This window comes from Acyrthosiphon pisum, chromosome A1 (genome assembly GCF_005508785.2).
Source record: "Acyrthosiphon pisum isolate AL4f chromosome A1, pea_aphid_22Mar2018_4r6ur, whole genome shotgun sequence".
Classification (NCBI taxonomy): domain Eukaryota; kingdom Metazoa; phylum Arthropoda; class Insecta; order Hemiptera; family Aphididae; genus Acyrthosiphon; species Acyrthosiphon pisum.
In genome coordinates, this window is record NC_042494.1 from 55,036,375 (window position 1) to 55,049,595 (window position 13,221).

Below are 13,221 nucleotides of genomic sequence, written 5' to 3' on the forward strand. Positions count from 1 at the left end.
ATAATAATAAAATATAAAATCGATATGTCATTTCTTCAAAAATATTATTCTCTATCTTTTTTGTAATAGGTGACTTTACTCTAAGATTACTTAAACGCATAGAAAAAATGATTTTGTGTAAATGGGTTTTGTCTATGTTGCGCGTGGGCCAGAGAGAGAAAACGAATAGTGCGCTGACATCCTCTTAAGTTCAAAATTCAATTGGAATATCAAATTAAATATGTTAGATTATTACACTTAAAAATGTAATTTTATGATAAACAAAAAACAAAAAAAAAATTTTAAGTAGGTAATCCATGAATTTCAATTATTTCACATTTAAATTATTTTATTTTATTTATTTTCAGTTGACCAAGATAATAAACTGAAGAAACAAAAGAGTTACTTCAATTAGGTCCTTAATGAAACATATCGACACATAACTCATAAGCTTATTTTAATAAGTCACTAAGTAGGTTAGTTATAAACTTAAAAAATAATTTACACTTAATTTATTAAACAATAATTTATCAAATTTGGTTAAATTTTATTATTTTTTGTAAACTATGAATACATCTTAAATATGTTATATGAAAGAAATATTTACTTTTAGAACCTATTTTAATTCTAATGTGTACTCAATCACATGAACGAATCAACTAAATTTAAGATTACATATCAAGTGAGCCGCAGTAGATAATAAAATTATCTCTAATATCATAATTCATAAAACAAACAATAAAACTGTAATCTAAAAAAATAATTTGTGCAAAAATGTTATACTGCATATAATTGACACTGAACTGAACTGTACAATAAATAGATATAAGACGGAATCATATGTAAAAATAAAATGCATTATTGGTACACTTGTTTTGAAATTAAGTTAAGAAATGCTACAAGATCTCAGCAAGTCTTCGCTGAGAAAATAAGGACATATTGTTATGCAATTTTTATAAAAATAAATGTGAATTCGATACATATGAATAATGTACAGTGTGTCCCAGAAGTCCCATATCACCCTTAGTATCTCCGTGGAAAATCAATATATTTAAATGCAATTTTTTTCAGTAATAAGTATGGAAATTCTGATTGAATAACATAATATTCAATTTTTTTTTTTCAAAAATTCAAAAATTATCAAAAATTTTTTTTAGGAAAATAAATTTATTAAATTAACAAGATAGCCATTTTGTTGATCATATTTTTTAAAACAGTTCAAAAAAAAATACATTCATCGTTCCACTCAGAATCTAAAAATATTAAAATTTAATGAAAATCGTCCAAGTTAGGGCTAATTATTATTGTGAATTTTTAAGAATAATAGTTATGTTACCTATGCATACGTCATTAGCAAAATACGGTACGCATGTTCATTATTACAATCACGCTGATTTTTCGGCTAAAATTAAAAATAATAATTAGCCCTAACTTGGGTGATTTTCATTCAATTTTAATATTTTTTTTTTTGAACTGTTTTAAAAAATATGATCAACAAAATGGCTATCTTGGAAATTTAATAAATTTATTTTCCTAAAAAAATTTTTTGATAATTTTTGAATTTTTGAAAAAAAAAAATTGAATATTATTTTATTCAATCAGAATTTCCATACTTATTACTGTAAAAAAATTGCATTTAAATATATTGATTTTCCACGAAGATACTAATCACTGATCTCCAACGAGGTCTCAACCAGTATATTTTAATTTTTGATATGGCCTTTATATTTTAAACAATAAAGTTAAAAAATAAAAAATAAAAAATATTATACAAGTTATAACATTTAGTAAATTCACAGTATCAACATTGCAGAATAAATAAAACTATTTATTAACATATATTTTGCTTTTGTTAAAAACCAAGAACTATCTTTTTAATCAAATTTGTTTTATAATTTATTCATAGTTTACACATTTACATTAATTTTAACATAACACAAGTGTTATCTGAGAGTGCAATCATATGTAAAGATTATAAACAAATTTATGTTCAATCATAAAATATACCATTACTAATGATGGCTGTAGAAAAAGATAATATACAAATTGATTGACAATTATTTATCAAATCTATTAAAAAGGATTATTAATATAAATTATTGTACAATTCAACAATCTACTCTTCCTTATTTAGTTTTGTAATTTTGTATACATATGTTTTGTAAATACATATTGTCAACATTTAAACTTTTCTTACTACAATAGAAGTTAGCAAAAAAACTAAAATTTTTGAAGGCCTATTCTTGAGGGGCTCCTTGAAAAATAGAATATACTCATTATAGATGTTCTATTTAACTATTTAATACAAATTATAATTAGTTTGTGAAGCCTGCTCCAAAAATACTTGTAATCCAATTCTAATTCCAAATATAAATTATTATACACTTTATGATGTCATATTGTTTTTAAATTTTAAAAATAATGAGTTTATTAGTATATAAATAAACATGGTAAATCTAGTTAAACAAATAACTTATTATGATCAATATTAACTATTCTTATTATGTAACATTAATTTAAATAATCTCTCATAAACAATTGTTAACTAAGGGAGATAGTGTCAAGGGTCTGTGTGATCGGGTAGCTCAGTCGTAGAGCTATCTCCCAGCAAGTGAAAGACTCAGGTTCGATTCCCGGTACATCGGCTTGATTTTTTACATTATTTCCCGTGGAGAAGTTAACACAAATAACCATACAATTGAATAACATTATAATAAGAGAATAATAAAAATATTGATATACTTGAAACTTGAAAAAAAAAATAGAAAAATAGAATAAACATAGTACTTTTATATACATGACAGGGTGCTTTATATTGAATGCATCAAGCACCAAATATTATTAATTAGGTACAGTAAACAATTAACATTTTAAAACAGAATAAATAATTACAAGTCATAAACAAAACTCACGTAACATCTCAAAATGTCATTTTTATTAACAATGCTACACTGTGTGTGATAATACAAGCCATGACATGATAAAGTAAAACAAAAATATTGGATAAACAGCTAGAGCTTTTTTCCCTTGAGGTTGACTATCTCCAAGGAATACAACAGAAGCTAAAATTAAAAATATAATATGAGAATTATTTTTAAAAAATGTCTATGGTAATTGCTTTATGACTTACCATATGTGGACCACAAAAATGAACCAATTGATATGGCAAATCGAATAAAAAATAAGAAGTTTGTTTGCTCAAATATTAAAATAAATCTGCATACTATTAAGGCTATAACAATTGGTAGTAAACAATAACCTAAAACACATACACTTTGGAAAAACGATCTGAAAAAAAAAATTAATCAATTATATTATACAAATAACCAAATAATGTTAATTCTAAAAAGTGGTAGTTCTGTTATATCCTTAAGTAATATTTTATGTATACATTAAAGCAATAATAAAGTGTTCAAACTATCAAATTAAACTATTTAAAAAAAAGCAACATTATGGTATTTAACTTTAAATGTAATGAGAGTAATAATATTATGTACAATTATTAACTAATCACTGGTGATATCCCTGATATTTTTACAGTTAAAGAGGAAATCTTATCTGTATGTTATTTTGGTTTTACTAACATATAACATACCAAAATAGCAAAATGTAAGTCAAGCCATTTCAATTTTGTGCTAAATATTAAAATGAATTGACCTATTATAATTATTTAAAGGCATCTGGGTACTTAGGAACTTGGGTGGGGTTGGTTTGACATTTTTTTTTCAACAGAATATTTGTTAAATTTATCGTAATTTATCTAGTTTAGCGCCCAAGCAAAATTTTCAATTTTTTTTTCGGATACCTATGTATTGCAACCAGTTAAGAACAATGATGCAACAATCAATTGCTGGAAATCATTAGTTTTTTAATACTTTTTATGGTATAGCCTTACACAAAGTTCCCGATTTTCGGTGTTTTACACACACGCTTATGGTTTACCATGTTTAGTTAGGACAAATATACAATTTTCTTCTTATGAAACCTAGGTATATCAACCTTTTTGAAAATTATGATGCAAAAATAATTCTGACACACACCCACGGTGATCTTACATAACATGTAGAGGGATGTTTTCGATTATAATTGTCTGAGCGAGCGGGGGACCACATCAGATATATATGAAGATACCAAAAATTTCAATTAGCTATAACTTTAAAATAAGTCTGTCATCCAAATTCAGACTTTCCCATCGTTTTCAATATGTTTAACTACATAGGTGCGTTAAAACAAAAGAAAATTGAAAAAAAAAAAGTTCTAAACGCGCGGTAAAATATTGCATTATATACAAATGCGTAAAACACCAAAAATCGTGAACTTTGTAAGGATATAACTTAAAAACTAATAATTTCCGGCAATTAATTTTTTCAACATCGTTCATAACTTTTTGTAATACATGGGTTTCCGAAAAAAAAATTGAAAATTTCAAGTGGGCGCTAAACTAGATTTATAGCCAATAAATGATTATAATTATATTTAAGTACATATTATATTATATTTGTCAAGTGTCCATTGAGAGGGGGTTGAACCCCTTACCGGGAGGTACATGAGCACGCCCATGTTTAAAGGTGAGATCATAACCTGTGCTTTGTCGTTACTTTTTTTACGATATTTTCATTTTTAAGTGAATAAAGTCAATTTTTAACACTTTCAACGCCGCTGACGCATATACGCGTCAAAAGAGTTTATTCCAACAGGCCGGTGACGCGTTAATATACGCTATAATTAAATTGGATTTTTTTTATAAACTCTGAAACTTAGATAGGCCATTGACAATGAACTCTAAATTTAAAGGTATGGGTGGTTTTAATTTTGGTTATTTCAGTCGTTTCTGAAATCACGGGTGGCGTTGAACGTGTTAAACATTCATGTTTTACATACATACTCATAGTCATAACTCACTTAAAAATTAAAATAGCACTAAGACCCAAAAAGAGAACCCAAATAATGTTCATACTTTTGAGTTTTATAATAGGTCAATTCACTTTAATATTTAAGCTAACCACACAAACTTGTAATTTCTGTGCATAAATTTTGGTATGTTATGACTTTATGAGTTAGTAAGACTGAGACAACACATGCTGTTACAACTTCCTCTAAATTATAAAGTCATACTGAGTGTATTCCCTTTATATTTTTTATAATGTTCAACAAACAAAGATTATTTTTTTCCCATCGATGGGAGCTTACTCAGGGAGCCATTCTAGGCCTTAATCCTGGCTTGACAATAACAATACAATTCAATAATTATTTTTACAATCTGATTTAGAAAAATAGTTTATAAAAAAAAAGTTGATGGCACAAAAAATGAATACATACAATACAATACAATGAAGAATACTTACATTGTGCCACCAAGTAATTTTGAATTTAATGTAATAATCACAGACCCTATCCAAATAATGACAAAAACCTCAGCAAATTCAGGACCTCCATCACCAATTTGTATAGAATCTGGCGATGCTTGTAGAACCCTTGAATAAATAATAATTATTATAATTCAATGATAGCAAAAACTAATATACTTACATGGCCATAAATGTGCAAAGCATCAATGGGCCCCATAAGTCCCCTAAAAAATATAATTTAAACTGTAAATTATGAGATAATGAAAAATCTAAACCATTATTTAAGACTTACATTCTTTAAGAAGTGTGTTTTTTTCTTTCAAATACAAGACATGCTTAAATTTCATTCCAACAGCTTTTAAGTCTCTCATCTAAAGTTAGTAAAAATGCTTATCATTGTACACAAATACTAACTATATGTTATAAATATCATAATTACAATAGTTGTTTTAATAGGTTCATCTAATGTGTTGAATCCAGGTTCTCCAATATTTTGCATTAGTGATCCAGACACGGTCATTCGTCCTTCTACATTATTCATTGGTCGGTCATCGATATACTAAAATAAAAAATAAGTACAATAGATTAAAAGAAGACTAGTTAAATAAGAAAAAAATAATAATAATTTCAGTCAAAAACTGATATCATCAACTAATATCTAATTTTTATAAACAATAATGTCCTAGACGTTAACGGGGATTTTATTTACATTATTAAATTGCTAACACATGCTAATTAAATTATAAATTAATTATTTTGCTAGCTTTTGTACCTATACATACCTACTTGGTTATAAAGAACATTTTATTAAATTATAGATTGGTAATAGCCAATAGTTATATTAAATAAACAATTAAAATACATTATACAGAGAAATAGAGAAAACTTAGTGACTTTTTGTTATTGTTTTATTATATTTGTACGATTGACCTTGTGTATATTATGTCAGTATACTGTAATCGATGAAATTATGCAGAGTTCATAGTGAGGCTGAGTATAACCTAATAGTAATATAAGTAAATTTATACTTTTATAGTTAGAGTTGGTAAATACAATTATTTGTTTAATATTTTACTAATTAATTTCATTAATTTCTCAATTAACAAAGATGAAAATAACTTTAATTTTTTAAAAATACATAATTGTAGAAATGGTATAATCTGTCATGACATAATATGTAAAAATATATAGAGAGTTTCTAGTATTCGATATTTAGATTTGACTATAGATAAAAATTTAAGATGGAACCTACATGTTAATAACATTGTATCACAATTGCGCACAGCAACCTATCATTTTTATAAATTAAGAGCCTTTTTACCAGTAAAAATGTTACATACTATTTTTTGGCTTTAAATCAAGCGATTCTCCAATATGGTTTATTGGTATGGGGAAGGCTAACTAAAAATGCGGTTCAACCGCTTCTAATACAACAAAGACAAATCATTAGGGTTTGTCTAAGTAAAAAAAACTTGGTAGATCCAACCTCTACAAATTTTAAACTATTAAATGTACCTATTACCATTTGAAATTATGTATACAAAAATAGCTATTATGTTCATAATCAAAATTTTAATTCATGGGAGGAGGTGGAAAAAATGTAATAAAAAGGAAAACAGAGCATATAATGTAAAATTAAAAAGTACTAAAAAGGCATTTGGTCAAAATTTCTTGGACTATCTTGAGTAGAGGTCTCGATTACACATGTAATGAACTACACGGGTACCCGTGTTTTACACAAGACGGGGTTAAGGCCCATGTAATAAAAATACCCGTGTATACCCGTGTATTTAAATACCCGTGAGCTTAAACACTCATATATTTACAACTCAAATACAATTGTATTTCACTACTTTGCAGTTCTGACTTAACGATTTCTTCACTTTCTGAACTCAATATGACAGAAAGCATATTATATTATATTGAGTTTTTTAAGCAAAACTTTTGGGTATTCATAACATACTTGAAAAATAGGTAGGTAATTAATCATGGGCTATACAATTTTTATTATAAATAAATAACCAATTATTTGAATATTATACATAACGTAACATAAAGTATTTTTGAATTCTGAATTAATATGCAATATACACGGGTATTCAAAACACGGGCTTTAATATAATTTTTACCCCCGTGCCCAGGCTCTGTGTACCCGTGTATTCTATAACCCGTTCACAACCACGACCCCTAATCTCGAGTCAACTCTTTATAATTCTATGCCAATTTATATTTTAAAAAAATGTGGTCTTTAATTCCAGGTATTTAGAAAATATAATTTAAATAAAATTGTTTTAAATTGGTAAATAGATTCTCCAGAATATAATATTCCCCACCAATTTCCCATTGTTAGCGTGATCACGTGGTTCTCGACGCACCAATCAAATCATTTGACATGCGCGAAAGTGGTATATTCTCTTTTGAAAAGGAGTAATAGTTTGTTTGTTTTATTTTAGTTGTATAGTTTTGTAAATGAAATTTGTGTATCATAATTGCAATACAATAATGTATAATATTAAATTTAGTTTACTTAATGTATATAATAATAATTAATGTATCAATTTATTATTATAAATTATATAAATATTCTATATTTATTATTGTATATAAAGTTGGTAGATAGTATTTATTGTACATTTTTCAATTATTTATAATAAATATTTCTTTATGAAAAAAAAAGTCTATTGATTTAAATCGTAATTTTATGTTTTGGAAATAGGAAATTTTATTTTTTTACATAATCTGTTGCTTGCTAAAATCAATTGTACTTAGAATATTTTTGATTTATATTAAATTGAACAATATTCATAAAATATTTACTTACAACTGCAGTATGACCACCATTCGGATTATTGAAGTTATTTTGTCCGGTATTAGTATTTAAAAACTAAATATAAAAAAAGCATAAATTATACAATTTGGTATGTTTAAATAACAATTTATTATTTTAAGTTCTCTAAGAATTTAAAAATAAAACAAGTTAGATTTAATAATCTAGATATAATACTAAAATACTAAAATACCTAGTTGCCAATAAAAATTGTAGAAATATCATATATCAACATAATATCCAATAAAATGCGGTAAGCAATGTCTATTTAAAAAATGTGAAATTCTATAAATTACATATAATTACACTATACCTAAGAGGAATAGAATTATACTAAGTTCCATATTATTAAAAAATACTAAGACATTCTGAAGTTATCATAATAGCGATTTAGACTATTTTAAATTTTATCTTTTTCTAAGGAGTACTTAGCTAGTAGCCAAATTTTGGAACTTATCTTATAAGATAGAAAATTAAAAAAAATTTAAAAAATTGAACTTCAAATATTGAATGTACTAGGAAAATTAAGAGGATTTAATACCCGCATGTGTTGTCTCTATCTTACAAGTGCGTAACATAACACATTTTACACTTAGGAAACATGTGTAGATCTGTTAGCTTAGAGTTAATTGACCTCTTTTAAAATCTAAAGGAAAGATTATTATCTAGGCAATAGCATGATAATGAGCTTTTTATTATATTTTAATTTTAGAGCTATGAGTATTTTAAAGTTGCAAATTATTTATACATCATAGAATACTTATAACTCGTTTTAAAACTAAAATATAATAAAAAGCCCACGATGTTGCCTAGATAATAATCTTACTTTTAGATTTTATAAGAGGTCAATTTACTTTAATTTTTAAGCTTACAGAGCTACACGTGTTCAGCTGAGAATAAAATTTGCTGTGTTACGCATTTGTAAGACGGAAATCACACATGCGGGTATCACATCATCTTCATAGAAATTGGGAATTTGATTTTTACATTTACACTTAAAAAAAGTTAGACAGGCACATTTATAACTTAGAAAACAGATTCTACAAAACTACTTCAATTAAAAATTATTATACAGAAACCCAATTACCAACCAAATACGCCAAAATACACGGTAGTATTAAAAATGGAATAAATCTTAGACTGATTAAGCCACAAATTAACCATCGTTTCTTTTTATATTGAATATACCTATTACTCATATAATTATTAAAATTTTAAAAATAAATTAAACACTACTAAAAAAAAACATAAATTAATCATTAAGGGCCGTTATTACAATGTCCGGTAAAGTGTCGGTTTACGCTAACCGGATGATAACAGATTTTATTACCGGCAGAATTCCGCCGGTTAAGTGTCGGTTAACTTTAACGGAAAGTCGTAAGAACCAGCCTAAATTGTATTTCAATAAATTAAAATTAAACAATTGTATCAAACAAGCGTATGTCCAGTCTAGTTTAACTAAACATAAAAAAAACTTACATCCATTGTTATTTATTTATGTGAGGTATAACTAAAGAATAATGAATACAAATAATGTAGAAGTTTTCATTCGATTCTAGGGAAATTTTTAGTAATAAATGAATTTGAGCTAATAAACATTTTATACGTGGCCACTTAAAATAATTACTATTTATTTGACAAATTAATAAAATCAAAAATTCAAACTAAAAATGAAATATCAAAATATTAAATAATAATAGGAAACTGAAAATCCAGACGTGTCATGATAACTGATAACATAGTACCATAGAGATAAGTAAGAACACGGACTAATATAATATAATGGACTGGAAACGAACAGCTTATCAGTGGCCTCGAAAGTATGTACAAGAAGCAAATGCGGGGGGTCGCAATCATAATCGAGAGTTTACAGCGCCATCTGTATAAAACACGGACTGAGATACAAAATGTGATGCCAAATAAATTCACTGGTAGCGCTGAAAACATTCGATTATGAGTGTTGATGATAACAGAGGAACCTTTTGCGGGCCGTCCCCCGTCACCCGCCAACCTAGTCGTTTCCAGTCCATTATATCTTAGTCCGTGGATCACGATTAAAAATATAATCGTTGCCCAACCCCAACGAACATGGAATTATTGTGGTCCTTAAAATTACTCTCATAAAAAGAACAATTCTGCAGCGCTCGTAGACCGCAGTGGAATTTTATGTACTATTGTACTATATTGTAATGCTATCCCAGATTAGGTGGGAAATATATAGTTTCATGTAATATTTTAAGGGGCCTGTAACGTGACCTGTTTTTTGCTCAAAACATGCTTTTTTTATTGAAAAAGAAACACTTCTTGTAGGACGTATTGGATTTGGATTTTCAAAATTTTATTTCTAAACCATATAATATTATTTTTAATATGACCAATTTTCACAAGATTTTGTTATTTTTATTATGTTTGTTTTGAGCAATGAAATTAAAAATCGAAGTCCAATGCGCCCTGTAGAAAATTACCCCCTTTCTAACGAAAAATAAATAAATCAAATCAGACCACTCTACAACGTGTGAGACTGTGAGTTTTTCCCGTAAAGTGCGTTTTGAGTAAAAAATCACGCATATTATTTTTGGTCGGCGGTGCCGTTGATATGTGCTCACATGCGTACGTGCGTAGAGAGCCCGAAACCTGCATACAATCACAAAATAGATTTTATCTATTCTGTGGTAAAATCATACTCACACTAATCATCATTGACGACTAACACAAACGCCATGAGCGGTAGCAATGAAATTGCATATTGCCTAAATATTGCGCCTTATTAAAGACACACGAGCAGGCCCCTTAATATAGTCTAAGTATAACAATATTATTTTCACGGATAAAGAACGCACTCATTTAGTAAAGCAGCTGATTATGAGAGTAATATCAATAAAATTGTCATGTGATATCGCTTATGACATAGCCCGTCGGGAAACCATTATATTTTTAATCGTGATCTCGATGTATATACAATATATTGGTATATGTATTATAATATTATATATACTATGTCATTCACATAGACCTATAAGCTAATGACTGCGCTTAGAGAGAGAAGTCAGGGGTTCTATGATATAGAGTGAGCGACACGATTTAAGGTATACCTTATATATATAATATTATATAATATGATGATTAGTGAGCACGGTTTAAACCGTGTTGGTGAGCGAGAAAAGAAATAAAGTAGTAAAATGTATACAGTTCCTTATGCGGGCTCTTTCATTACTTTATATATGTTCTATCTCTCTCAGTTATATGGTTATATTATGATCACCTAGCATTTATGGCAAGGAGCACGATTAAAGATAGTATGGTTGCCCAACGAACTATGATAAGAAACAATTTAATGATGCTCATAGTTTCTTTTATTATCAACGATACTCTAGAAGCTTTTACTAGCGCTGATAGCGTAAAAATTAAGTACTAGCCACTACTAGCCACTAAATCTCATTGACATAATATAAATTTATATTATGTCAATGCTAAATCTTTATGTGATAAGTTCTTATGTCCTATCCACGGTCTTAGATTATCTATGGATACGCAGTGATGACATGACTTATGCATCGCAGCGTTCAGTTGCGTTATCATTAATAACCATTAACATTAATATGTATCAGATACTATTATAGCTAATTTTTCCGCCGTTGCCCGGAAAAAAATTATGATTGTTCAACTCCTTTTGGGTGTAACCACGATTTAAGATAGTACGGTCACTAACATAGATAAGTATAATATTATAATATTAATATAATATAATATAATGATATATATGATATATAATTATTGTCACTAACTTGGATCCTTTATTTTGGTCTGATATGTCTGAATCTAGTAAACAAGAATATTTAAGTGAAAATCGATTTATCAGGTACCCAGTTATATACAATACACATTGTATTTCCAAATCATCAAATGGTTCATTTGCTGTTTCAAATTCGTTTAGCCAATTCATTTTCATGAGTGTCTAAAGAAATTGAGTGAGGTAACAATTCTTTCATCATGATTAGTATGATGTCTATGGACAGTTGCAACTGTCCACGTTTCGTTATGTTCATACAGAAATAATCAATGTATTCATAAATAATTCATTATACTTTTCTAGTTTTATTTATATTTGGACTACCTATTACAATATTATACACTCTACTCACAACATTGTAAAGCTATGAGTCATTCTTTTGTAAATTTAAATCTAAAATGAAATAATAAATTAATTTACAAAACAAATAGCCAATAGGTAGGTATAATATTAAAGTCGTAGGAAATGTCGGAGTGTTTATTTTTATTTTTAATGACATAAAATCAAATCAAATCAAATGCCCAAAATAGCTCGTACACCGTAAGAAAAACAAATCAAATGAAACCAGTTTTTCAGAAATTGGTCATCTAATTGAAATCAATACATATAGGTACATAATTTGAACATAAATACTATCTAATAATTCAATACCTACAGGCTACAATTTTGTTATTTTACGAAACGAATATATAATTCTACAATTGTCAGCAATTTAATTTTCAGATCTCGATAAATTATTAATGCAAAGTTACGGTTTTTTTAGAATTTTTTAAAATATCAACATTTTTTTGATTAAACTAATTTGGAACGCAATAACTTTTTTAAAAATATTTTTTTTTGGAAATTTGCTAACATGGGTATATTTCTTACACTATTTACTATTTTACTAATCATATAATGTTATCAATTTTTGTCATACGTTAAGTAGCTTCATTTTTTTTTTGTCAGTTCTTTCTATTACATCCTGTATATCATTTTTTTCCTTACCCGCTTTCCTACATTTATATATTATATTATAACTAGCTGATTCCGCGCACTTGAAAATTGTGATTGTTCAACTCCTTTTGGGTGCCACTCAGCCTCCCTGATTGGTGATTCGACTACATCGGATTGCGGACAATGTGTGGCATGCCAGCATATCAAGTAGGCAATGTATGAAATATGTTTATTTAACAAATGGTAATCAAATAATAAATACTAATTTCTACTAATTATATTTCTCATATAACCAATTAATAGCAACCACTTATAAACAAACATTTCCACCGTAAATTTCA

At 27.3% G+C, this 13,221-nt stretch overlaps 1 protein-coding gene across 1 annotated transcript; it reads right to left on the minus strand.

Annotated features, from left to right (window-relative positions):
* Positions 1-2,892: 2,892 nt before the first annotated feature.
* Yipf6 (Yip1 domain family, member 6) lies at positions 2,893-9,860 on the minus strand. Its single transcript, NM_001162833.2, has 8 exons — positions 9,634-9,860; positions 8,149-8,211; positions 5,767-5,886; positions 5,620-5,698; positions 5,509-5,551; positions 5,325-5,453; positions 3,110-3,267; positions 2,893-3,041 (listed from the first exon to the last, which is right to left on the minus strand). Exons 1-8 carry the CDS (start codon positions 9,637-9,639, stop codon positions 2,926-2,928), a joined length of 714 nt encoding a protein of 237 aa, NP_001156305.1. The 5' UTR covers positions 9,640-9,860; the 3' UTR covers positions 2,893-2,925.
* Positions 9,861-13,221: the final 3,361 nt, after the last annotated feature.